The 26,680-nt window shown below is 37.6% G+C and overlaps 1 protein-coding gene across 1 annotated transcript in view; it reads left to right on the plus strand.

Moving 5' to 3' along the window:
• The window catches only part of PTH2R (parathyroid hormone 2 receptor), a 138,465-nt gene that overhangs the window by 108,082 nt on the left and 3,703 nt on the right, over window positions 1-26,680 (plus strand). The window contains exons 10-12 of the mRNA XM_062196966.1: window positions 859-922; window positions 19,037-19,131; window positions 25,823-25,961. Of these exons, the coding sequence (XP_062052950.1) occupies window positions 859-922; window positions 19,037-19,131; window positions 25,823-25,961 (298 nt within the window). The remainder of the gene's footprint in view (window positions 1-858; window positions 923-19,036; window positions 19,132-25,822; window positions 25,962-26,680) is intronic.

Consider the following 26,680-nt stretch of genomic DNA (forward strand, 5'->3'; position numbering starts at 1 on the left):
TGTTGTTTCTTTTTTAAATAAGGATTTGTGTTTCCTCATCTGTTTTTTATTGTGATAGTTAACTCACGGTAGTTTTAAAAACTTTAATATCACAGATTGCTATTGTATACTTTGTCTAAATGGAAGTTTGAGTGAATTACATCTTTGAAGACATTCAAATTTATAAGCCAGAAGCAGTCTCCCACTGACTTTGCCAGGAGCTTTTGAGGGCACATTTTGGCTACTCTAGGTAATAATTCCCTTCTCCCACCCCCTTGTTTAAAAAAATATTCATTATAGAAGATTCAAATAGGAAAAAAAGGGATGGGTAGTTAAGCAGAATCAGCTATCATCCTACCATTTTGAAATAACTAGTTTTAATATTTTGGTAAATATAATTTGTCCTTTTACTTTATAAAATATGTATTTTTTTATAAAAATGGGCTAATTGTGCATATTGTTTTGTAACCTGCTTTTTTCACTTGACAATATACTGTTAATGTCTTTGCTAGGTCATGTGTGGTCTTCTGCATAATTTTTATTGGATTATTATTCTATTGTATGACTGAATGATAATTTACTTGCTCCTCTACTGGACATTTTGACTATTGATGTCTTTTCAATTATAAACAACAGTTCACTGAAAAAAAAACATAATTCAGTAATATTCATGATATTCTACTTATACAAGGAGTATCTCGAAGTATAGAAACCAACCTAGGACCCATTACATATTTTTTTACTTGTTTGTATGTTTTAAGATAATATTTTAACCTAGTTGTTTCTTATGGAAGCTTGGAGCTATAGATATTGGTATTTACCAATTTACTTAATGTCTATTACCTATTTGTTGTTGCCTATTTCTTTTTTATGTTTCAGGTGCTGGGAACTTACTGCTGGAGATAAGTGGATTTATCAAGCCCCCATCTTAGTGGCAATTGGGGTAAGTTTAAAAGCTTGTATAGTTTAAAAGACAATAATCAAACTCCTGCTAAAACCAAGAGAAAGTATATCTCTCTTTACAATAGCTTTGGGAGACACACATGTATAGCAATAGCTGTTGAGAGAGTCTGGGTGGCAAATCAGACTCTTTCATGAATATTGAGACTCATGTCCAAAGCATGTACCTTTCTGTTGATCTGCTAGTTTATGGGGTCAATTTCCAGACTTAAAAATATCTATAAATATTTATATTTAGAGAGTTGGAAAGTCAAAATATCTTCCCTTTTTCCACCTACTATATTATATCTCCACTTTAATTTTCTGATTGCCTGGTAGTAGCTCAAAGTGTTGGGTAAGAAAGATGGAATAGCAGGGGAGTAACAAATGGCTTTCTGTAGTATGATTCATTCTAAAGCTCTGTTTAAATCTTTTTGGAATATTTCACCAAGGGGTTAAGTGGATTAGATAATAAGATATATGACATTGTTTTTATAAAGATTTATTTTATTTTTTGCAAGGCAGAGTTACAGAGAGAGGGGGGAGAAGAGAGAGAGGTCTTCCATTCTATGGTAATTCCCCAAATGGCCCTAATGGCCAGAGCTGCAGCAGGCCAAAGCCAGTCACCAGAAGCTTTTTCTGAGTCTTCCACATTGGTGCAGGGACCCAAGGACTTGGGCCATCCTCCACTACTTTCTCAAGTGCATTATCAGGGAGCTAGATTGGAAGTGGAGCAGGCGGGACTTGAACCAGCACCCATATGAGATGCTGGCATTGCAGGCTGCAGCATAACCTATTAGGCCACAATGCTGCTCCCCAAATATGAATTTCAGAATTGTTTTTTCTATTATTGTGAAGAATGCTATTGAGATTTTGATAGGGATTGCACTGAATCTGCATATTGCCTTGGATATTATGGGCATTTTAACAATATTCATTCTTCTAACTCAACGTGTCTTCTCATTTATCTGTATATATCAAAATTCTATAATTTTCAAAGTATAAATCTTTGACTGTGAAGGTTAAGATGACTCCCATGTATTGCTTTCTTTTTAATTGTTATTATAAATTGGATTGTTTTCTTAGTTTCCTTTTGGAGTAGCTCACTGTTGAGCAATTTATTTATTATATTATCTGGATTCTTCTTATAGCTCTGTGTTGTTTTGGTATCTGCCCCAGGGAGGTAACTGTGCAATTCCACCTCTCCTTGGAGGTGCCAATTTTCTTTAGATTTTGAGTTTGTTTGCCATCCTGTAGCTGTGCTCTCTGATGAGTTAAATAAAGTTTTTTAAAAAGATTTATTTGAAAGAGTTACAGAAAGAGGTGAAGTCTGAGAGAGGTCTTCCATCTGCTGGTTTGCTCCCCAAATGGCTGCAACAGTCAGAGCTGAGCCGATCTGAAGCCAGGAGCCGGGAACTTCTTCCAGGTCTTCCACGCGGGTGCAGTGGCCCAACGACTTGGGCCATCCTCTTTTTCAGGTACATTAGCAGAGAGCTGGATCAGAAGTGGAGCAGCAAGAACTTGAACCAGTGCCCATATGGGATGCCAGCACAGCAAGCCAGGGATTTAGCCTGCTGTGCCAAAGTGCCGGCCCCTTAAATAAAGTTTTAAACATTTATTTATTTGATTTATAGATTATCCAACATTTCTTTGTTATTTTGTTGGGAGCCACGCTCTTTTTAGCTTTCTACTGCTGGGGAAATGTTATTAAAGACACACAATCTCCTGACTCAAAAATCTTTTCCACAAAGGTAGTAGAGAAAGAGAACACTTTTAGTTCAAAATTGTTAAACCAGAATGTGATGCACATTATAAGCAAACTGCTAAGAGATTGCAGAGACAGATCCTCTAAATAGGCAAGTGGATACAAAGCATGATACACATGCTTCCTGAAATAACTGCTTCTCAAATAACAGGACCTGAGAAGAACACTTAGCACACAGGATTCATCCCAATTACCTGGTAATTGCAGTGACCATCTGTTAGCTAATTAGCTTTATCCAGAGGAAAAGTAAACTTTTCATCTCTTATGGCAGGAAGTAGTTTTGCCTTTAGGCTCCTGCAGAAGTTAGGCTCCCATCCTCCTACAAAAGCCTGGAGACAGGGTTGCTATCTTTTGCATCTTAAAGAGATGGTTCCGGCCGGCGCCGCAGCTCACTAGGCTAATCCTCCGCCTTGCGGCGCCGGCACACCGGGTTCTAGTCCCGGTAGGGGCACCGATCCTGTCCCGGTTGCCCCTCTTCCAGGCCAGCTCTCTGCTGTGGCCAGGGAGTGCAGTGGAGGATGGCCCAAGTGCTTGGGCCCTGCACCCCATGGGAGACCAGGAGAAGCACCTGGCTCCTGCCATTGGATCGGCGCGGTGCACCGGCCGCAGCGCGCCTACCGTGGCGGCCATTGGAGGGTGAACCAACGGCAAAAGGAAGACCTTTCTCTCTCTCTCTCTCTCACTGTCCACTCTGCCTGTCAAAAATTAAAAAAAAAAAAAAGAGATGGTTCCAAGGTCCTTGAGAAAGGTATTTCTGGGTCATAAAGCTGACAAAAGACTTTTCTAATCTTCAAAATGATTTGTATACATTTTAAAGAGATAAGAAAGTACTTGGAAAATTTTTAAGTTAAATACTCTAAAAAAAAGGAGAGAGGAAACTCTTTCCTCCCATTTTTCAATAGGGAGAATTAAGCTTCTTTTTGTATTTATAATTATTCTTACACTATCTCCTTTGCAGAAGCAGAAGCAGAAACAGAAGCAGAAGTCTCTGGGCTAATTTGAACGTGAACTTGTGTAGTATTGATTTCCAGGAAAACACTTCTGTGTATTTTCTTCCAAGGATTTCAGGCTCTGGAGAGATCCTGGAACCATGAAGCCCACAGCTCTCATTTCACTGGAAAGCCAGCCTGTAAAGGAAGAAATAGGACTAAAACTTAATGTCAACACTCAGCGTGGTGCTCCATCCTTTGATTGATTATGTTTCATGAAGCAGATGCAGATAATAATAACAAACATGACATAATTCTAATCGTGTGCTAGATATTATTTTAAACATTTTATTTATATCAGTTTATCTAATCCCTATTATCACTCTGAATGAAGTAACTGCCCAAGGTCACAAAGATAGTAAATGGTAGAGCTGGAATTCTAAGTTTAGGATCCATGATCCAGAGCTATGAGCTCCTTGCACTCATAATGAAATCTAAAATCACAGATAATACAGAGAATGCACTGTCACTCACACACATACACATGTACACCGTATCCTAGCCATGTTGTTTTATTATGAGTTCTTTGGACTTGTTCACCTCTGTCCCATCTCAGGTCTATTCCACATGCTTGTGGTACTTCTGGAAGGTGGGATGTGCCTCCTTCTATTTCTTACTTCATTGTACTTAAAAACACTTTAAAAATTATTTCATTAAAATTTTTTAGTAAAGAACAGATTTCATGGGTATAACTCATTGATACCTCCATCCCTCCACCAAACCCCCTTCGTTCCTTCCTTTCTTTAAGTTTTCCAATAACATGATTTAAATTTACTTTATAATCACAGTTTTAATGCATCACTAACCATCATATTCAACAAGTAAAAAGCAGAAAGACCACTGTTTCATAGGGATGTAGACAAAATCTATAAATAATAATCAAATAATAAGATATCAGGTTCATTCTTATACCTTTTTGCAGTCTATATTAACTACCACAAATCTGAGAAAACATGATATTTGCCTTTTTTTAATTCATGAAGCATAGTAGTCTCCAGTTTGTTGTAAAATACAGGATTTCATTCTTTGTATGACTGAATATTATTTCATTGTTTATATATATTATACAATTTCTTTATCCAGTCATTACTTGATGGGTATCTTGGTTGACTCCACATCTTAGCTATTGTGAATTGAGCTGCTGTAAACATGGAGGCACAAACAACTATTTCATATGTTGATTTCACCTTCAAATTCCCAGGAGTGGGATGGCTGGGTCATATGGCAGATTTATTTTCAGATTTCTGAATAATCTTCATACTGTCTTCCATAATGGTTGTACTAATTTACATCCCCACCAACTGTGGATTAGTATACCTTTTCCTCCACATACTAACCATCGTTTGTTATTTTTTGATTTTTGGGTGATAATCATTCTAACTGGGGTGATGTGAAGCTTCCTTTTTGTTTTTATTTGTATTTCTCTGATGGCTAGTGATCCTGAACATTTTTTCATGTGTCCATTGATCATTTGTATTTCTTCCATTGAAAAATGCATGTTCATGTAGTTTGCCCATTTCTTAACTGGATTGTTTGTTTTGTTGTTTTTGAGTTGCTTGAGCTCCTTATATGTCCTGGATTTTAATCCTTTATCAGGTACATAGTTTGCAAATATTTTCTTCTACTCTATTCATTGCCTTTTAACTTTGCTGAGTGTTTTCTTTGCTGTGCAGAAGCTTCTTAGCTTGATACATTTCTATTTGTCTATTTTTTCTTTTACTGCCTGTATTTCTGGAGTCTTATCCCAGAAGTCTTTACTTAGGTCAACATCTTGAAGGGTTTTCCCCTAGTAATTTTTTGGTATCAGGTCATAGATTTAGATCATTGATTCATATGAGTTGTTTTTTTAAAAGGTGTAAGGTAGGGGTCTCATTTCATACTTCTGCATGTGGAGATCCTATTTCCCCAACAGCATTTGTTGAAGAGGCTGTCCTTTCTCCAGGAAATGGTTTTGGTTTGTTTGTCAAAGATTAGTTGGTTGTACCCGAGTAGATTAATTTCTGGGGTTTCTATTCTATTCCATTGGTCTACATATCTTTTTTGTACCAGTACTAAGATATTTTGATTATAACTGCCCTGTAGTATTTCTTGAAATCTGGTATTGTTATGCCTGCAGCTTAATTTTGTTATTTAAGATTGCTTTAGCTATTCAGGGTTCTCTTGTGTTTCCATATGAATTATAGGATACTTTTTTCAAGATTTGAGAAGAATATTTTGACTCACATATAATACATGTGTATTTTTATGAACTACAGTGCAATATCTCAATACATAGGCATAACATAGCTGGTTGAACCTGGCAACTAGTCTCTCCATATTCAGATCTCCTCTTTCTTATGGAACTCTACAAGCCCCTCTCTACTAGCTCATTATACGGTATATACTACATTGTTAAGAACTATAGCAGTCCACTGTGTTATGTTACAGTGAAACTCACTTATATCTGACTGTGTTTTAGTAGCCACATCCAACTTCCCTCTGTCCTCTCTCCCCATCCTTCCAGCCTCTAGTAAGTCTCTATTCTAAGTTCTTTTTGACTTCCTTAATGCCCTGCAATATAAATTAAGTCACCTATTAAAATCCACAGAACACAATAAGATTTTTCTTCTGAACATCACCACCATGTTTAATATTTTTCGCAGGGTGTTGAATATCCATCTTGCCCACTAAACTGTGAGACTTATTGAACAACAATCATGTTTACTTTTCCACCATTTTTATTCCTAGCATCAAGTGAGTTTCCTGGAACATGGTAGCTAGTCAATTAATAGTTGTTGAGAAAGCAATACCTGCATACATAATAGATATTCAAGGTAACTGAGAACTAGGAGCAGAAAACAAGTAAAATCATAGAACTTCTGAATCCTTTTCATGCAACCTTTTCATTTTCTAGGGAAGGAAATGGTAGCTCATGCAGGTAAAAGTCACATGGTTATTGTGACCAAACAAAGACGATAATCTACCTTTTTTTTCCACTGTGTTCTTTTCATGTCCATTCCAAAACATGTCAAACTGTTTCTTTAATTCATAGAAAAAGTTCTTCCCATCTATTTGGCTTCATTTGAAATAAAAAAAACTATATTAACTTTAGGATATAAGATTTTTATAAAAACCTTACTGTATTGTGGATGTCAGGCATGGTCTTATTTAAATAAATTCGATGCTGAACAATACCCCAACAAACAAGTTGGAGGTGTTGCTTGCTATAGGTCACCCAAACCTGGGTCTGCTTGCCTGCACACAGAAAGCAATCATTGACTTTGGGTAGTGGAAGAAAGTAGGTATTTATTGCAAAACATAGAGCAAGGAGCCAGATAGCTATTGCTTAATTCCTGGGCTCCCTGAGAGAATTTGAGGTGGAGATTCTTACAGATTTTGATGGACTAAGAGGTGTGTATTCAGCTCATGTTCAAGGCCCTGGTTGGTCTGTGGTACTTGTGATATTCCTTTGATTGTTTGGTGATACCATACTGTTTCAGGAATTTATGATGGCTGAGTGAGTTTCAGTTGGTCTGATAGGAGGGGGTGGGGGTTACGTTCAACTGGTAGTTACCTTATGCCCAAGACCTGGAATTTCCCTGCCTGGATCTGGAATTCCCCTCAACAAACCCCTCCTCTCACCATTGGCCATCATGGTTTTATCCATTGGTGGTTGAGTCGGGTGATTAGAACTTTGTTGGGCCAGCTGTATCACTCCCTCAACTCAGTGAATCCCTTATATTGTAGGGGCTTGGTCTTGGATATACTTCACATGTGCTATAACTAAATTACTTACCCAGAATTTTAAGCCCACATTGAGTCCCTTACTTATTTCTGGCTTTGGCTATTATGATGGTATAGAGTTTAGTAATTGGATGATTGTATATCTTTGTGTAAACTGATCAAATATGGTTAAAATCTCTATTTGACATATAAGGAAAACTAAATTTAAAGAGTAAAATATTATAAAGAGTAAAAGAATCATATGGTCAGAAGAAGTTATTTCAAAAGAACTGAATTTTAGAGTTAACTATGGAGTTCAGTACAAATTTGGAAGGAAGTACTTGATTTTAGAATCGTAGGGTAAAATTGAAGCATTGTTGGTGGCTGTATTCATATGTGTTAAAATCTTAGAAGAGTTAGTCATTAGAAAACATGAAGTTTCATTTTGAAAATAAATATCACCAAATGAAGGATAGAGCTTTCTCCCAGAGCCACTTTTCTTCTTATATATACATCTAATCAATATTGATTTACAGATGGATATAATAAATAGAAAATCCAAAACTCAGTATTTCAAGCAACCTTCAATGGGCATTAAACAATTTAAAAAAAATCTCAAATTAAAAATAGTGGAATCAGCAGAATTTATCTCCTTATTTTTCTGCTAACAGTAGTTCATGTTCTGGTAACATCTCAAAACATAGCCATATAATCAAGGAATATTTACATTGGGAAGCATTTTGATGATAGCTTGTGTATTTTGATCTAACATTTTGCTGAGATTTTGACTTTTGAGTAGCCCTTCAGAGAACTGATGTTAACTGTGAGAGCTTATAGTTTGTGTTATAGATGTTGGTGAGTAGAAGGAAAATATGAGTTAATAATAATTATTTATCTTATGGTCCTGTTTTTATTGGTATATACTTACTTCTTTTTAGATGTTTACTTCATAGCATCATTGTGTATCCCAGCTAAAAACTAATCTCTTTGTTCAACAGATAGTTTATGATATTTGTTATGGGCTTGTCCATCTATTTGGAATGACTAAGTGGAAGGAAAGATCAGAAAGGCCGGAAAGCATGCCTCTCCAGAAAATATCCAAAGGCATAGATAGAAATTGCAAGTAGGAGAAAATATCTTTATAGATATTCTTTCTAAGTTTTGACTCCTTTCTCTGATTGTATCTTTTATGAGACATACCTAGAAGTGAAAATTCTATGAGAGGGGATATGCTGACTTACCACAGGATAAGTAGGGTTTAGAATGTGCATTTGTCATTCAGTCACTTATTCACTCATTCACTTAATAAATTTATGATTAAACACCAAGAATATCATAAGAAATGTGTGAGACAATGCAGATGAGAGGCTAAAAAGAAAGACACCAGTTTCTCCTCACATAGCTTAAGCATAGTGGGCAAAACTCACATTTAAATTCAAGTGATCAGGTGGGACAGGGTATCAGAAATAGCTTTTGAGAAGATAGGACATTCAACCTTTAACTTGAAAATGTGCTGAGCTATGAAGGGTCAGTAAGTGGAGGGATGAGGAGAAGGAGCCCGGCACAGGGACCTTCAGGAGCAAAGTCTCAGAGGTCAGGTAGCCTAACAATCAGAGTTCGTGGATGCAAATTGAGCTCTTTGTTTTATCTGTGCTTCATGCCAAATAAATCTTTAAATGTATTTAAATCACTTGAAATGTTTGTTTATTTATTTGAAAGAGTGAGTGAGAGTGAGAGCAAGAAAAGGAACTCCCATCTGCTGGTTCCTGCCTGTGATGACTGGGCCTTGGCTGGGCTGGGTTAATCCAGGAGCCAGGAGCTCAATCCAGGTCCAGGTGTCCCATGTGGGTGGCAGCGACACAACTACTTGAGTTATCACCTGATGCCTCCTAAGGAGTTCATTAGCAGGAAGCTGGAAGAGGGAGTAAAACTGGGATCAAACACAGTACTCTGATATGAGATGTGGGCATCCTAACCTGTGTCCTAACTGCTAGGCCATACATCTGACCCATAAATTAGAATCTAATTTCTATATTTGCACTATGTAAAAATGATACTTACACAAAATGTGTTATTGGCTTTAATGATTCTAATGGTCATTTTATTCCCCACATTTTCACTCTTTTTATTTTATTTTATTTTATTTTAGAAGGCTTTTATTTGATAAATATAAATTTCATAGGTACAGATTTTGGATTATAGCAGTTCTTCTCCCCAAACCTGCCCCCCCCCAACTTCCACCCCACCTCCTACTCCCACTTCCATCCCATTCTTCATTAAGATTCATTTTTAAATATCTATATACAGAAGATCAACTCTATACTAAGTAGATTTCAACAGTTTGCACCCACACAGACACAAAAAGTGTAAAGTACTGTTTTAAGACTAGTTTTACAGTTAACTCTCACAGTACAACCCATTAAGGACAGAGATCCTAGATGGGGAACAGTGACTCCTGTTGTCAATTTAACAATTGACACTCTTATTTATGACGTTAGTGATCACCCGAGGCTCTTGTCATGAGCTGCTAAGGCTATGGAAGCCTTTTGAATCCATAAACTCCAACATTATCAAAGTGGAAGTTCTCTCTTCCTTTCAGATAAAGGTATCTCCTTCTTTGATGGCCCTTTCTTTCCACTGGGATCTCACTCACAGAGGTCTTTCATATAGATCATTTTTTTTTTTGCCACAGTGCCGTGGCTTTCCATGCCTGAAATGCTCTCATGGGCTTTTTAGCCATATCCGAACACCTTAAGGGCTGATTCTGAGGCCAGTCTCACTCTCTTTTTAAAAAATTATTTTACTTATAGTTTTCTTGAAATAGACCTTTGAGCAAAATTTGTCTTCACAAGGTTGCATGACACATGCAATGATTCTCTAAATTATTTCTATTAGAATTATGTATTAACTCTTTAAAAAATAACAATGAGTGATTGGGTATTTAACCTGGTGATTATGATGCCTGTGTCCCTTGTCAGATTATGGGGGTTTGATCTCTGGCTTTTAGCTCCTGACTCCAGCTTCCTGTCAATGTGGGCTCTGAGAGTCAGCAGATGATGGCTCAAGTAGTTGAACTCCTGGACCCACTGGGTAGGAGACCTAGATTGAGTTCCAGGCTTTTGCCTCCAGCCCAGCCCAGACCCAGAAATGTGTGGTGGGAATCTGGGGGAATGAGCCAGCCAATGGAAGCTCTCTCTCTCCTTCCCGCTCCTTCAAATAAAAAATTTTTTATCTTGGTCTTGCTCCCTGTTATATATTGCCACCTTGCCCTCTACAGACTTCAATCTTTCTTTAGTGTAGGCTTTTTTCTTGTATGACTTCATCAATTTAATCTATTTGTCATTATCTTTTCTTCAGGAAGAGATAATATGCTTGTTGGTAGTTATTTCCTTGCCTTCCATGTAAGCATCTTTTTATTTATTTAAAAAATTTTTCCAGAAACCTTTTATCTAAGGTGTACAAACTTCATTCATGTCATAAATATAGCTTTAACATAATGATTGTTCCCACCATACCTGCATTCCCATCCAAACTCCCACCTTTCTACTTCCTCCCTCTCCTAGTCCCATTCTCATTTTTTTACTAATAGCTATTTTCAATTAAAGTTGTAAGCATATGATTAACTCTATAGTAACTAAAAAGTTTAACAAATAGTTTGAAAAAACTGTTATTCAACAGTTGAGACAAGGGTTATTCAGAGTCATTGCATCTCAAAGTGTCGAAGTGTCACTTTGGTAGATTATATTTTAGGTGTTCTATTATTCACCACACATCAGGACGAACATATGGTATTAGTCCTTTTGGGACTGACTTATTTCAGTACGTATGATGTTTTCCAGTTTCATCCACTTTGTTGTAAATGACAGGATTTCATTTTTTTTTACCACTGTGTAGTATTCTATGGAGTACATATCCTCTAATTTCTTTATCCAGTCTTCAGTTGATGGGCATCTGAGTTGATTCCATAGTTTAGCTATTATGAATTGAGTTGCAGTGAACATAAGGGTACAGGTTAACTTTATATTCTGATTTTATTTCCCTTGGGTAAATTCCCAGGAGTGGGATGGCTGGGTCGTATGGTAGGTCTATGTTCAGATTCTGAGTTATCTCTATACTGTCTTGCATAGTGGCAGGACCAGTTTACATTCCCACCAACAGTGGATTAGGGTACCTTTACCCCCACATCCTCTCCAGCATTTGTTATTTGTTGATTTCTGTATGAGACCCATTTTAACTGTGGTGGGCTTAAACCTCATTGTGGTTTTGATTTACATTTCTGTGATGGCTAGTGATCCTGAGCATTTTTTCATGTGTCTGTTGGCTATTTGGATGTCCTCATTTGAAAACTGTCTGTTTAACTCCTTTGCCCATTTCTTAACTGGGTTGTCTGTTTTGTTGTTGTGGAGTTTCTTCATCTCTATATATTCTGATTATTAATCCTTGGTCAGCTGCATTGTTTGCAAATAATCACTCCCATTCTGTTGGTTGCCTCTTCACTTTCCTGACTGTTTCTTTTGCAGTGCAGAAGCTTCTCAATTTGATAAAATCCCACTTGTCAATTTTGGCTTTGATTGCCTGTGCCTCTGGGGTCTTTTCTAGGAACTCTTTGCCTGTGTCAATGTCTTGTAGGATATCCCCAATGTTTTCTAATAATTTGCTGGTATCTGGTCATAGATTTAGGTTTTTAATCCATTTCGAGTGGATTTTTTTGTGTAAGATGTAAGGTAGAGGTCTTGATTTATACTTCTGTGTGTGGAGATCCAGTTTTTCCAGCAACATTTGCTGAAAGGACTGTCCTTGCTCCAGAGATTGATTTTAGCTCCTTTGTCAAATATAAGTTGGTTGTAGATGTGTGGATTAATTTCTGGAGTTTCTATTCTGCTCCACTTGGTCTACATGTCTGTTTTTGGGCCAGTGCTATGCTGTTTTCATTATAACTGCCCTGTAATATGTATTGAGATCTGGTAGTGTGATGACTATGGCTTTGTTTTTGTTGTATAAGAGTGCTTTAGCTATTTGGGGTCTCCTGTATTTCCAGATGAATTTCAGCATCATTTTTTATATATCTGTGAAGTATGTCCTTGGCATTTTGATTGGCATTGTAATGAATCTGTAAAAGTCTGTAAAATGCTTTCAGTAGTATGGATATTTTGATGATATTCATTCTTCCAGTCTGTTAACATGGAAGATTTTTCCATTTTTTTGGTGTCCTCTTCTGTTTCTTTAATGTTTTGTAATTCCATTATAGAGATCTTTGATGCATTGGTAAATTTATCTGAGGTACTTTTTTTTTGTAGATATTGTGAATGAGATTGATCTTAGAAGCTCTTTTTAGCCTTGGCAATGTCAGTGTATACAAAAGCTATTGATTTTTCTGTGTTGATTTTACATCTTGCCACTTTACTAAAATCTTTTATGAATTCCAATAGTCTCTTAGTGAAGTGTTTTGCATCCCCTATATGTAGAATCATGTTATCTGCTAATAGTGATAATTTGACTTCCTCCTTCCCAATTTATATTCCTTTGATTACTTTTTCTTGCCTAGTGGCTCTGGATAAAACTTCCAGGCTATATTGAATAGCATTGGTGAGAGCGGACATCCTTATCTGGTTCTGGAATGCTTCCAACTTTTCTCTGTTCAATAGGATTTTGGCCATGGGTTTCTCATAAATTGCCTTCATTGTGTTAAGGAACATTCCTTCTCTACCCAATTTGCTTACAGTTTTCATCATTTCTTAAATGACCCATCGTTCATTCAGAAGCATGATATTCAGTTTCCATGTGTTTGCATATGTTCTAGAGATTCTTGAGTTGTTGATTTTCAGCTTCATTCCATTGTGATCAGGGAAGATGCATGGTTTGATTTTGATTTTTTGTGAATTTGCTGAGACTTGCTTTTATGGCATGTCATGTGGTCTATCCTAAAGAAAGTTCCATGCAAAGATGAGGAGAATGTGTATTCTGCCACTATGGGGTGAGAGGTTATATAGATATCTGATAGGTCCATTTGGTATATAGTGTCAGTTAACTCTGTTTCCTTGCTAATTTTCTGTTTGGTTGGTCTGTCCATTGCTGAAAGTGGGATATTTGTGTCCAACATTGCTATTGTATTGGGGTCTATGTCTCCCTTTAGATCCTGTGACATTTCTTTTAAATAACTGGGTACCCTGTAATTAAGTGCATTTACATTTATTATAGTCACATCTTCCTGTTGAGTTGATCCCTTAATGATTATATAGTGCACTTCTTTGTCTCTTCAACAGTTTTGTGTTAAAGTCTATTTTGTCTGATTTTAGGATGGCTACACCAGCTCTTTTTAGTTTCTGTTAGCATGGGATATCTTTTTCCATCCTTTCACTTCCTTTCAGTCTGCATGTATCTTTGTTGGTGAGATGTGTTTCTTGTAGGCAGAAGATATGAGTTTTGTTTTTTAATCTATTCAGTCATTCTGTATCTTTTAATTGTAGAATTGTGGCCATTTACATTCATTACTGATGATTAATGACTTGGCCCTTCCATATTTGCATAAATATTCCTGTTGGTTATTTTGGTTTTCCATTGTACTTTTACTGGGAAATTTTCTGCCTTCTCCTTCTTTAGAGTGATGATCATATTTCTGTGTTTCTGTGTATAGGACATCCTTAAGCATCTTTTGTAATGCTGGACATGTGGTGACAATTTCTTTCAATTTCTGTTTGGTGCAGAAGGTTTTTATTTCACCTTTATTCATAAGTGAGAAATTTGCAGGGGACAATGTTCCAGTTGACAGTTATTTTCTCTTAAGACTTGGAATATATCTCACTATTCTCTTCTAGCCTATAGAGTTTCTGATGAGAATTCTGCTGTGAGTCTAATTGGAGATCCCCTGAAAGTCGTCTGGCATTACTTTTGTGTACATTTTAGAATCTTTTCTTTATGTTTTACTGTGGAGAGTTTGACTACAATGTGTCATGGTGAAGATATTTTCTGGTCATATCTATTGGTAGTTCTATGTGCTTTCTGTACTTGGACATTCCTTTATTTCTCCAAATTAGGGAGATTTTCCGTGATGATTTCATTAAAAATGCTTCAAATCTATTCTCTCTTTCCATGCCTTCAGCAATGCCTAAGACCCATATGTTGATTCATTTGAATGTATCTTATAATTCTCCAACACTGTTTTTTTAGTTTTCTTATTTCTTCTTCTTATTTTTGATCTGACTGTAAAATTTCCAGAGATTTGTTTTGTAACTTGGATATTTTTTCTCCTGCCTCACTGAATCTCTTCTTAAGGCTTTCCACCATACCTCAGATACCTCATTTATAAAATGGGGTTAATAATATACCTGGTCTTCAAAACAATTCATGTAAAACATTTAGAATGTTAAGTAGTCAACAGCTTTGTTTCTAATTAACATGTATTCCCCATTTTCCTAAATTAGAATAATTATTTGGAATTTCAACTAACGACTGTTGTACATATCAGCATGTATGTCCATGTGTGCATTATGCTAAAGAAAGCCCATTCTGCTCAATCTTAGTTTTTCTAAATTTAATTCTTTCCATAATAATTTTGATCATGCTTAAGCATATCTTGCCATTTTTTAAACTGTTGCAGTGGATGAAGTGCATTTCCTATGGTAAAACTTCTAGGGACTTGCAGCATTTATCTACTGAACTGAGGACAGAGTGCTTGGTCCTGGGCATTTTAATATGGTAGAACTTAATGTTTGCCTATTGAAAGCCATATGCAATTCCAGGAATAGGAAATTACAAATAACAATCTTTTTTTAACCTTTATTTAATAAATATAAATTTCTAAAGTACAACTTTCGGATTATAGCGGCTTTTCCTCCCCATAACCTCCCTCCCACCCACAACCATCCCATCTCTCACTCCTTCTCCCATCCTATTCATATCAAGATTCATTTTCAATTATCTTTATATACAGAAGATCAATTTAGTATATACTAAGTAAAGATTTCAACAGTTTGCACCCACACAGAAACACAAAGTATAAAATACTGTTAAAAGTATAAAGTTAAAGTATAAAGTTAAACTGTTAAAGTATAAAGTTAACTGTTAAAGTATAAAGTACTCGGGGTGAGTACTAGTTATACTGTTAATTCACGTAGTGCAACATATTAAGGATAGAGATGCAGATGTGGAATAAGTGCACAGTGACTCCTGTTTTTGATTTAACAATTGACACTCTTATTTATGATGTCAGTAATCACCCAAGGCTCTTGTCATGAGCTGCCAAGGCTATGGAAGCCTCTTGAGTTCACCAACTCCGATCTTATTTAGACAAGGCTATAGTGAAAGTGGAGGTTCTCTCCTCCCTTTAGAGAAAGTACCTCCTTCTTTGATGGCCCGTTCTTTCTGCTGGGATCTCACTCACAGAGATCTTTCATTTAGGTCATTTTGTTTTTTTGCAAGAGTGTCTTGGCTTTTCATGCCTGAAATACTCTCATGGGCTTTTTAGCCAGATCTGAATGCCTTAAAGGCTGATTCTGAGGCCAGAGTGCTGTTTAGGGCTTTTGCCATTCTATGATTCTGCTGTGTATCCTGCTTCCCATGTTGGGACAAATGACAATCCTTAGCTGGCATTGTTCCCACACTGTTTTTTACACAGCATCCCTTCCAAACATCTTCGCCCCAGTGCTCTGTTGCCATGGAGTATAGGAGAGAGAGAGAGAGCACAAAATTAATGGGGAAAGAAATATATTTGCCATTGAAAAAGTAGTTCCCAGATAGTATTTGAGAGCTTATTACCTTCTTTTTGAAAAAGATTATGTCTGTGAGCAGTGTTGTAGAGAGTGAAGTTAAGAAGGCTCAGTTCTGCTGTTTTATATATTCTTGTTCTCCTGGGGAGGAAGTATGAGAAAATGGTTCAGAATCCACAAGTTTGATCTGTAGTAAGAGTGGAGAGCAGACTCCAGAGCATCTTGAGCAGCCCCACTGCCACCACCGGCCTAGGTACTGTCATACCTGGGGAGGAGCTGCAGCTGCAGTGGCTGCCCCCAGTCACCATCAATGCAATCATGAGCAGCAAGGCTGAGACTCAACAGCTGCCCGCTACCCCCAACCTCAGCTTCACCTAAACCAAGCTCCACACCATAAGCAGCAGCGTAGGGAGCTGGGGCCTGGGGCCTGGGGCCGCCTTATATCAGCGGTGCCTGCTGTTGGGGACAAGGAAATCGTGGCAGGGAAAGCTCAGGGACCAGTAATATGATTCACTGTAAGAACCGACTATAGTTTCAACAGGAATGACACCAAGGAAGACCTCTTTGTACACCAGACTGCCATAAAGAGGAACAACCCCAAGAAGTCTCTTTGCTGTGTAGGAGATGGGGAGACTGGACCTTGATTTGTTGAGGTAGAAAAGGGTATGGAGGCAGGAGCTCCAGTACAAGGCAGTGAATATGAAGCAGACCATAACCATTGTATATGCTCTCCATGTCGCAGGGGTCGCAAAGTAGACCAGTGAGACAATATGTATCAGGGTCATAGACCACCATCCGCTGAGCTCCTCCTCTCCAAAGACAGCCTGGAGAGGACAGCAATGATGAGGATAAAGAAAATTGAGGAGATGAGACCCAAGGTCAGCAGTCACTTCAGCCTGGGTACCACTCTACTTTAATTACCCATGCAGACCCCCAGATAACCCTAAAGCACAGGATGGCAAAGAGACAAAAGCAGCCGATGGGTGCTGAGTAAATGCCAGCTTAACATCTCTACCACCATCTGATTTAGTCATCCAACAAGAAGAAATGAATATAGAGTTCCAGCAATAAGAAATGAACCAGAGACTGGAGCTGAAGTCCTTAAGTGCTTGCTTTTGGCCCTGTGACCAGATTACTATAGCTATCTGCATTATCTAGGCAGCACAGGGTTTTTGTTGTTTTTACCTAAAGATTCTCTTTTTGGTAATGGCAAACTTTTTTTTTTTTTAAATAAGCCTTGTTTTTCTCAATATACCTTTAAAGGTTTTTAAATTATTATCTGGTCAAATTGAGATTTTCAAGAACTTCATTTTAATTTATAATAGAAGTTGACATGTTGATTTTTTCAAAAATTCCATTAGATAGCTGAGTATCACAGATCAAATTACCTAATCGCTTTCAACTGGAGTTTTTCTTCTGTAACCAATGGAAGCAATATTCATATTCAGTTTTTTAGTAGAGAGTGTTTTTGCACATTTTTATTTAAGGTATACAAGTTCATGTATTTCATATATACAGATTTAGGAACTAGTGATACTTCCCAACTGATCTTCCGTCCGCCCATGATCCCACCTTTCTTCCTCCTCCTTCTCCCATTCCCACTCTTAATTTTTACAAAGATCATTTTCAGTTTACTTGTGGTCATAAAGTTAACCTTATACTAAGTAAAAGAGTTCAACAAATAGTATGAAGAAAAAAACCCCACTATTTCTCAATGTAAGAGACAAGGGCTGTAAACAATCATCGGATCTCAAAATGTCAATTTCACTCTAATACATTACATTTTAGGTACTCTATTAGTTAATAAACGACAGCTATATCTAGCCTGGAAACATACCCTTCCTGCTCTCAGCTCACAACAGACCTTTTTTCAAGACCCAGCCCTCCCAGTTCTTGCGGAAAGCTGTGCAGTTGAGGAGGGGTGCCTAGAGGGTAGTTATTGGTAGGATGGTAAAGAGGGTGGCAGGAGGTCCAGAGCTGGTGCAATCAGCTGAATCAGAGACTGAGCAACATGAATTACCATTCACCAACAGTCCTGAACTACAGAAATTACTGAGGACTCTGCAAGACAAGGCATCCTGAGGAGTGCAGAACTGGATGGGGCCTCCCTTCTTGCTCCTACCCCAGCACAGACGCAATCCCCGCTTTTAACAACTGTGTTACCATTGTCCCTGGGTGCTGGCACCCTCTGCACAGCAGACGTCTCCTGCGAGAACAGACTCACAAGGTTCAGGCTCACATCTCCCTATGCCCCAGACCTGGAGACCTTTGCTTTGTTTTGGCTCTCTTCACTGATCCTTGAGGCCCTCAGGCATAAAAGGCCTGATTCTGCCAATAACCAACCTCCTCATTTTAAAGCTAGAGCTTGATTATTTCTACACATACAAAATTTCAAATTAAATCCAATTACCTACACCTGGAGACCTTTTCACATACAACCTCTTTCTTGTCTTTTGCTTTGTTTTGCTTTAAACCTTCATATACTACCTCCAGTGCTTTTTATACGTCGTATAAGACACGATACCTCTGAGACAACTTCTGTTATTCCTTTCCTTAAAAATAGGATCATAACCTGGGAATCAGTTTATTTAAAAAATCAGTTAGTTAAATTTCTACAATAACTATTATCTTTGTCCTGATGCTTTCCTGTGGAGCTTCCTCTGAACCATGGTTTGGAAATTCTCTTGGATGCTGGCATATTACCCTACGATATTTCTGATTTCCAGGGTTGCTGGAGCTTATAAACTTGTGTGTGTGTCTGTGTGTGCATGTTTTCAAGAAAGCAAATCAAGAATCACTAACCTTCCAGTATCATATCTCAGATCCCATTATTCAACTTATAGAATGAGTAATTATCAGTCTTTGAATACAAGGAAGTTCAATATATGTAAGTTTTTATAAACATTCTAAAGACTAGCCTAACTTTTTTTTTTTTGTGATATTACCTTCTCTTTCAGCTGAATTTTATTCTGTTTCTGAATACAGTTAGAATTCTGGCTACCAAAATATGGGAGACCAATGCACTTGGGCATGACATGAGAAAGCAATACAGGTAATTCCAAAACAAGTACCCATCAGAGGACGTATTTTGGTTACTATTTACAGAACAAATCTTAATATCTACAGGAGATACAGAAATGTCTGTAGGGGATGAAATTTATGAAAATGCATTTTTGTTTGGTTCAGTTTTGTGGTTTATTGGAAAAATAAATTTTGGAAAAATATAGATATCTCCAAACCTTACCAATGTGCTGAAATTCAAAATATATGTTTAATATGTGTTCTTGGCATATTTGTAATTTTCAATAAATCATATGAACTCTCAGAAAATAATTATTTGATAATCTTGGCAAGCGGTTTTACCTGCATTGTAAAAATACATCATAACTGAAAATAATCAAGAAAGTGGATTTGCTGTATTATTTCTAATGTTTCCATTAAGTTGACACCTACTCAATATAATTTTTAATAGAATTTTCAAATGTACAGATTGAAGGAGATTCATTATTTAGTCTTTCATGAAGAAAAGGAAAAATTGATTGTGATCAATATCAAACTCTAAGGTTGTTTACAGTTCTAATGATTTTAGAAATTCTGAATAGGGGCCTCTATCCAATCTCATACATATATCTAGTATTCAGGTGGATGTGGATTAGTTAACTTGAGAGGGAAGTAGAAATGGAAGGATAGAGAGACAGAGATAGAGACAGAGAGGGATCTCGCATCTGCTGGTTTACTTCCCAGTTGCCTGTAATAGCTGCACCAGGCTGAAACTAGGAGCTGGGAGTTCCAGCCAGGTCTCCCACGTAGGTGGCAGGGACCCAAGAACCCAAGCCATTACTTGCTGCCTCCTAGGGTTCTGATTAGCAGATGCTTGGATTAGCAAGACTTGAACCCAGGAAATACAATATTTGCTATGTCTAATGCCCACCCCAGCTTAGTTTTTATAAACTTTATACAAGAAACCACTTATTTCAGCCTCAGATAGTTGTGAAATGCTATCACAGAGACAGAAAGTAGGAAATTATAGCCAACATTTTGACCTTGTTTCACAAATATTCTCTAAGTACTTTCATGATTTAGTTCTGTCCACCACTTAGGCAGTGTAGAGTTGAGTAGCAAAGAGTCTGGATATAGCCAGGAGTCTAGATATGATGCATAATATGAACGAATTAGCAGCTTTTAGCTCCAGTTTTTTTTTAAGATTTATTTATTTATTTGAAAGTCAGAGTTACACAGAGAGAGAAGGAGAGGCAGAGAGAGAGGTCTTCCATCCGCTGGTTCAGTTCCCAGATGGCTGCAATGGCTAGAAAGTCAGAGCTACAGAGAGGAGAGGCACACACACACAGAGAGAGAGAAAGAGAGAGAGAGAGAGAGAGAGAGAGAGAGAGAGAGGGAGAGAGGGAGAGGGAGAGAGGTCCCCCATCTGATGGTTCACTCCCCAATTGGCCACAACAGCCGGAACTGTGCTGATCTGAAGGCAGGAGCCAGGAGCCTCCTTTAGGTCTCCCACGCAGAAGCCCAAGAACCTGGGCCATCCTCCACTGCTTTCCCAGGCCATAGCAGAGAGTCGGATCGGAAGTGGAGCAGCCGGGACTTCATCCGGCGCCCATATGAGATGCCAGCGCTTCAGGCCAGGAGTTAACCTACTGCACCACAGCGCCGGTCCCTCCTCCAGTTTTGAACATAAGCAATTTATTTCTATAGTTTTGAATTAATTGCAACTTGCATTTTCTGAAAAAAAATTTCCCATGATATTTGAGAAACTGTGACGGGAATAAATGATGACTTATCTAAAAGTATAAATAGAATAGGCAGTATTTAGAGTCAATTCATGAGAGTTTTTTTCAGAATAATTCAAAATAATATAAGGAATTGAAATAATCTAGTATTCACAATTTAGCATAATTTATGTAATCTGGTGCCCAGAAGTTTTTAGAAGTTTGCAGTAATTAATTGGAATAGGTCTAGACTAAGAGGAGTCAGAGAAAGTATTCTTCAACCACATACATCTTTATTCATAACTTCAGAATACTCAATATTCCAAAGATATCATAAATTAAGCGACATACTAAAAGCTAGGGTAGACTCTGTCTTTTACCTTGAGAAAAATGTGAAACCTACTTGGTGGTGATTTGAGAATTCAATTTAGTGTTTAGTTTCTGAGGCCTTGCATTATAAATTTCAAAGAGTTTCTCACTTTTAGATAGATCTATGAAAATTAAATCTGTCCCTTTCTCAGTGATAATCCTGCCCTGAGGTTTAATTGAGTATTTAAATTTATATCTACTCATTTCTGACCCTTTAAACTTATAGAAATGTACTTCAAAAAGCTCATGGAAAATGTGATATGGAAAATTATGCATGTGTTTCAAACTTTTTTGTGGCAAAATAAACTTATCTTCTAATTTCACTTTTCATGAACTGTTTTGAAGAACCTTTATATTTCATTCATTGTTAACTAGCTATGTTTAAAAAACATTCAAATATTCTTGCCAAAATAAAACAATGAATATATATTATATATATATAAAATATCCAAATAATAATATCTAAAACAGCTAAATATACTTTTATGCAAATTATACTCAGGCTTTAAGCATCTTTTGAAGTTGAGATAGTTTCTTTAGTTGAACATGTGCTCACACACCAATGAAAAAAAATGTGAAATATTTTAGTTGGCGTAGTTATTTAACATGGAAAGGAAATGATGTGATCATTTTTGAAAAAAAATATTTATTATTTGAAAGCTAGCATGACAGAGAGAGGAGAGACAGAGAAAGAGATCGTCTATCTACTGTTTCATTCCACAAATGACCTCAATGGCTGGGGCTGGGCCAGGCCAAACCAAGACTCTGTAACTCTATCTGTGTCTCCCATGAGAGTGGCAGGGACACAACTACTTGGGCCATCTTCCGCTGCTTTCCCAGGAGCATTTGCAGAGAGCTGGATCAGAAACAGCTGCTGCGACTTCAACTGGCACTTGATATGGGATGATGTTATCACAATTCATGGCTTAATCTGCTGTGCTACAATGCCAGCTCCTAATAAAATCAGTTTATATTTTTAACTTTCAATAACTTTACTATTTTTAGCCTTAAAATTTAACATTTTTAACATTTTGCCACATTCACTTTATATGTAAACATTATATGTATACACTAATGGACTATTTTTTGAAAACATTAATTTCACAAAGTGAGGGATTTGTGGTAATGATCATAATATGGGGAAAGTAGGACATAATGAAACATACATGGTATGATTCAGAGAAGTAATATTTATGATGATATGTCAATTGATTGATATCCATGCAATTTTCATACTCTATATATTAACTTCCACAAATAAGAGAAAATGTAATATTTTTGGGGGTCTGGCTTATTTCATTTAATGTAATGATTTCCAGTTTCAATTTTGTTGCAAATATAAGGATTCAATTCTTTTTTATGACTGAGTAATATTCCATGGTGTACATATACCATATTTTCTTTATCCAATCATCAGTTAATGGAGGACTAGGTTAATTCCCTATTTTTGCTTCTGAATTTAGCTGCTATAAACATAGGAGTGTAGATACCACTTTCATATGCTGATTTCACTTGCACAAAGTGTAAAAATACTGTTTTAGTACTAGTTATAGCATCACTTCACATTAGACAACACATTAAGGACAGATCCCACATGAGACGTAAGTACACAGTGACTCCTGTTGCTGACTTAACAATTTGACACTCTTGTTTATGGCATCAGTAATCTTCCTAGGCTCTAGTCATGAGTTGCCAGGGCTATGGAAGCCTTTAGGGTTCGCCGACTTTGATCTTATTCCGATAGGGTCATAGTCAAAGTGGAAGTTCTCTCCTCCCTTCAGAGAAAGGTACCTCCTTCTTTGATGGCCCCGTTCTTTCCACTGGGATCTCACTCACAGAGTCTTTCATTTAGGTCTTCTTTTTTTTCCCCCCCAGGGTGTCTTGGCTTTCCATGCCTACAATACTCTCATGGGCTCTTCAGCCAGATCCGAATGCCTTAAGGGCTGATTCTGAGGCCAGAGTGCTATTTAGGACATCTGCCATTCTATGAGTCTTTTGTGCAGAAACTTCTTATCTTAGTGTAATCCCATTCATATATTTTTGCTTTTACTGTCTGTGCTTCTAGGGTCCTACCCAAGAAATCTTTGCCAGGGCCAATATCTTACAGAATTTCCCTTATGTTTTTCTCTAGCAGTTTGATGATTTCACCTGGTTGTTGTCAGAATAAAATGAGGCAACCAACTCAAGATGTGACAGTAACATGGTGGTTAATATTCAATATTTTCATTTGCTGAGTGTCCTCCATAACCTCAATTGAGAAAGAAGATATATATATATATATATATATATATATATAGAGAGAGAGAGAGAGAGAGAGAGAGAGAGACAGAGAGACAGAGAGGTAGAGACAGAGACTGAGGGAGAGAGAGAAGGAGAAGGAAAGGGAGAGGGGGAGAAAGATATTTAATAAAATTAATAAAGTACCAGTTGAGATGCATGCTGAAATTCTATGTGCATAGAAAACAGGGAAAGATTAATTCAAGAACAGAAAGAAAAAGGCTTAAGAGACATAGCATTTTTTTAAGTTAAATGAAAATTAGAGATTTTCCAGATTCAATCACATGGGGAGAGTTCACATAGGGAAAGGTACCACAACAATTGGGCATCTGTTTTCTAAGTAGGACAATGAGTTCCCAAACCATCTGCTCCTTTGTATTTTTCTCATGGCTTTGCCCTTGGATACAGAGCCATTTCTGTGTTTCCAACAATTCAAAGGAGCCCTATCAGTTGGTACACAGCAGAACCATTGCATTAGACATCTATGCCTATTTAGAGATCCAGGTGATAATGATGTACAAACAACCATGGATGTTCAGATGAATTAAAATGCTTTGAAGTTATACAAAGTGTTCTACCAATATGATGTGGTGATGGAAAAAGTGTGCTCACTACTCAGGGTTCAGCAGCCCCTTTATCACTTCTCTAGGTGTTCCTGACTCCTGTCAAATTGAAACCTAAAGTTAACCTTCACACATCATATGGAAAAACTCAGGACTCCTCCAAACACACAAGAAAATGTATATGAAGATCCAGCTAAGGGAAATGATGCCAAATAATTTAGTTTGCAAAAAAATTACCTAGACAAAATAGAACTGTAGGTACTTAGGTACTTTGAGATAGAATATTTGACAAAGAATATCCAGAAAAGAGAGGGAATTGACCACATGCAGCTCATAAGAAAGTGTGAAGTGTCTCTAAGAATATGCATAATCAATGATAAATGAAGATTCAAGTGTAAGAAGAAACAAGGGAGCAGCTTATTTTAAAATGCTGCCCATGGGAGAGAAAGATCCAACATGGGAAGTGGGATACACAGCGGACTCATAGAATGGCAGACGTCCTAAACAACACTCTGGCCTCAGAATCAGCCCTTAAGGCATTCGGATCTGGCTGAAGAGCCCATGAGAGTATTGTAGGCATGGAAAGCCAAGATACCATGGAAAAGAAAAAAAAAAAAGAAGACGACCTAAATGAAAGATCTCTGTGAGTGAGATCCCAGTGGAAAGAACGGGGCCAGCAAAGAAGGAGGTACCTTTCTCTGAAGGGAGGAGAGAACTTCCACTTTGACTATGACCCTATCGGAATAAGATCAAAGTCGGCGAACCCTAAAGGCTTCCATAGCCCTGGCAACTCATGACTAGAGCCTAGGAAGATTACTGACGCCATGAACAGGAGTGTCAAATTGTTAAGTCAGCAACAGGAGTCACTGTGTACTTACATCCCATGTGGGATCTGTCCTTAATGTGTTGTCCAATGTGCAGTGATGCTATAACTAGTACTGAAACAGTATTTTTACACTTTGTGTTTCTGCGTGGGTACAAACTGATGTGATCTTTACTAATTATATACTGAATCGATCTTCTGTATATAAAGATAATTGGAAATGAAAAAAAACCTGGCGTTAATTGGAAATGGCATAGAAAATTAATTAATTTAAAAAATATTATGTAGGATCTCTGTCTTTAATGTGCAGTACACTCTTATTTAATGCTATAACTAGTACTCCAACAGTATTTTTTTATCACTTTGTGTTGCTATATGGGGGCAGACTGTTGAAATCGTTACCTAATATATACTAAAGTGATCTTCTGTATATAAAGAGAATTGAAAATGAATCATGATGTGATTGGAAGGGGAGAGGGAGCAGGAAAGGGGAGGGTTGTGGGTGGGAGGGAAGTTTTGGGAGGGGGAAGCCACTGTAACCCATAAGCTGTACTTTGGAAATTTATATTCATTAAATAAAAGTTTAATAAAAAATGCTGCCCATGGAAATAAACGCTGTTAACACGGGTGCAAATAATGATTCTGTAAGTCTCAAACACAGAAGTTAAAGACTTGAGACAAGAAATAAAAAAAATTGTAACTTTATAAAAATGGTATATTTATAAATTGGTATCCACTAAGCAAAAGGAATGGAAGTGAGATGAGAAAAATTTTGGGGGTACTAATTATGAGATGTGAGAAGAAACTACAGGAGGTAATATAAAAGTGACGGGAGGAGGAAGGAAGGTGAAAAACTAGCAGAAGTGGTGGGATCTGAAGAGGTGGAGAGGAGTCACTTCTGTTAGTTCGCCTATGTTCCAATTTCTCCACACACTGTTGCTACTGAAAGGGACTCTAGCTGATTAATAAAAGGCTTGCCATTCTCCCCAGGAAACTCGCCAAATCGACACTGGTCCTTGTCCTGGTCTTTGGAGTGCACTACATCGTGTTCATTTGCCTGCCCCACTCCTTCACTGGGCTTGCCTGGGAGATCCGCATGCACTGTGAGCTCTTCTTCAACTCCTTTCAGGTAAGGAGTGCTGCTTTTTGCTTGGTTCTTGTGGTTGCTTCCTCTGCACCCTCCCTGGCAACCCTTTACTGTGCTGCACTCTCTGGCTTTAATGCACCTGTCTCCCTGGAGCTATGAAAGGGTGATGTTCTAGGGCACCTGTACTTTTCTACTTTATAGCGGTCAGGTTAATCCCCGGAGCACAGCAGGAGCAGATCTGAAGCTGTTTCTCACACACACACGCCTTGGCAGAGAGATAACAAGGCTCACTGTTGTAAAATATGTAGCACCTGCCCATCAGGGACCTCTGCTTGTATGTATGGAAAATAAATGAGAGCAAAAGAAGGTGAAGGCAGGGCTGAGGAAAATGAAAAGGGAATGGTAGTCCAAAAGAGGAAGAGATCGCTGTCAATGATGTCTCTCATCTGGAGGTGCAATTGCCGTCATTTCTCTTGTGGATTACTTACTCTTTGCCCTGCGTGCTCATTTGTTGTCTCCTCCTGCTGCCTCAAATCTTGTCTACCCACAATAGTCTAAAGAATCTTAAAAATAGAAATCTGATACTGTCATTCACTTGCTGAAAATATCCAAAAGTCCCTGCTTGCACTCAGAATAAAATTCAAGTGCCAGTTTCTGGCATACACAGCTCTGCATAGTATGAAACCTGCCTGACTTCCACCCATGCTCCAAGTTGCCTCCTAAGTTTGCATCACGCTATTGCTTCTATATTTGCTGTTTCT

The sequence above is a fragment of the Lepus europaeus genome, chromosome 1, assembly GCF_033115175.1.
Source record: "Lepus europaeus isolate LE1 chromosome 1, mLepTim1.pri, whole genome shotgun sequence".
NCBI classification, from domain to species: Eukaryota; Metazoa; Chordata; class Mammalia; order Lagomorpha; family Leporidae; genus Lepus; species Lepus europaeus.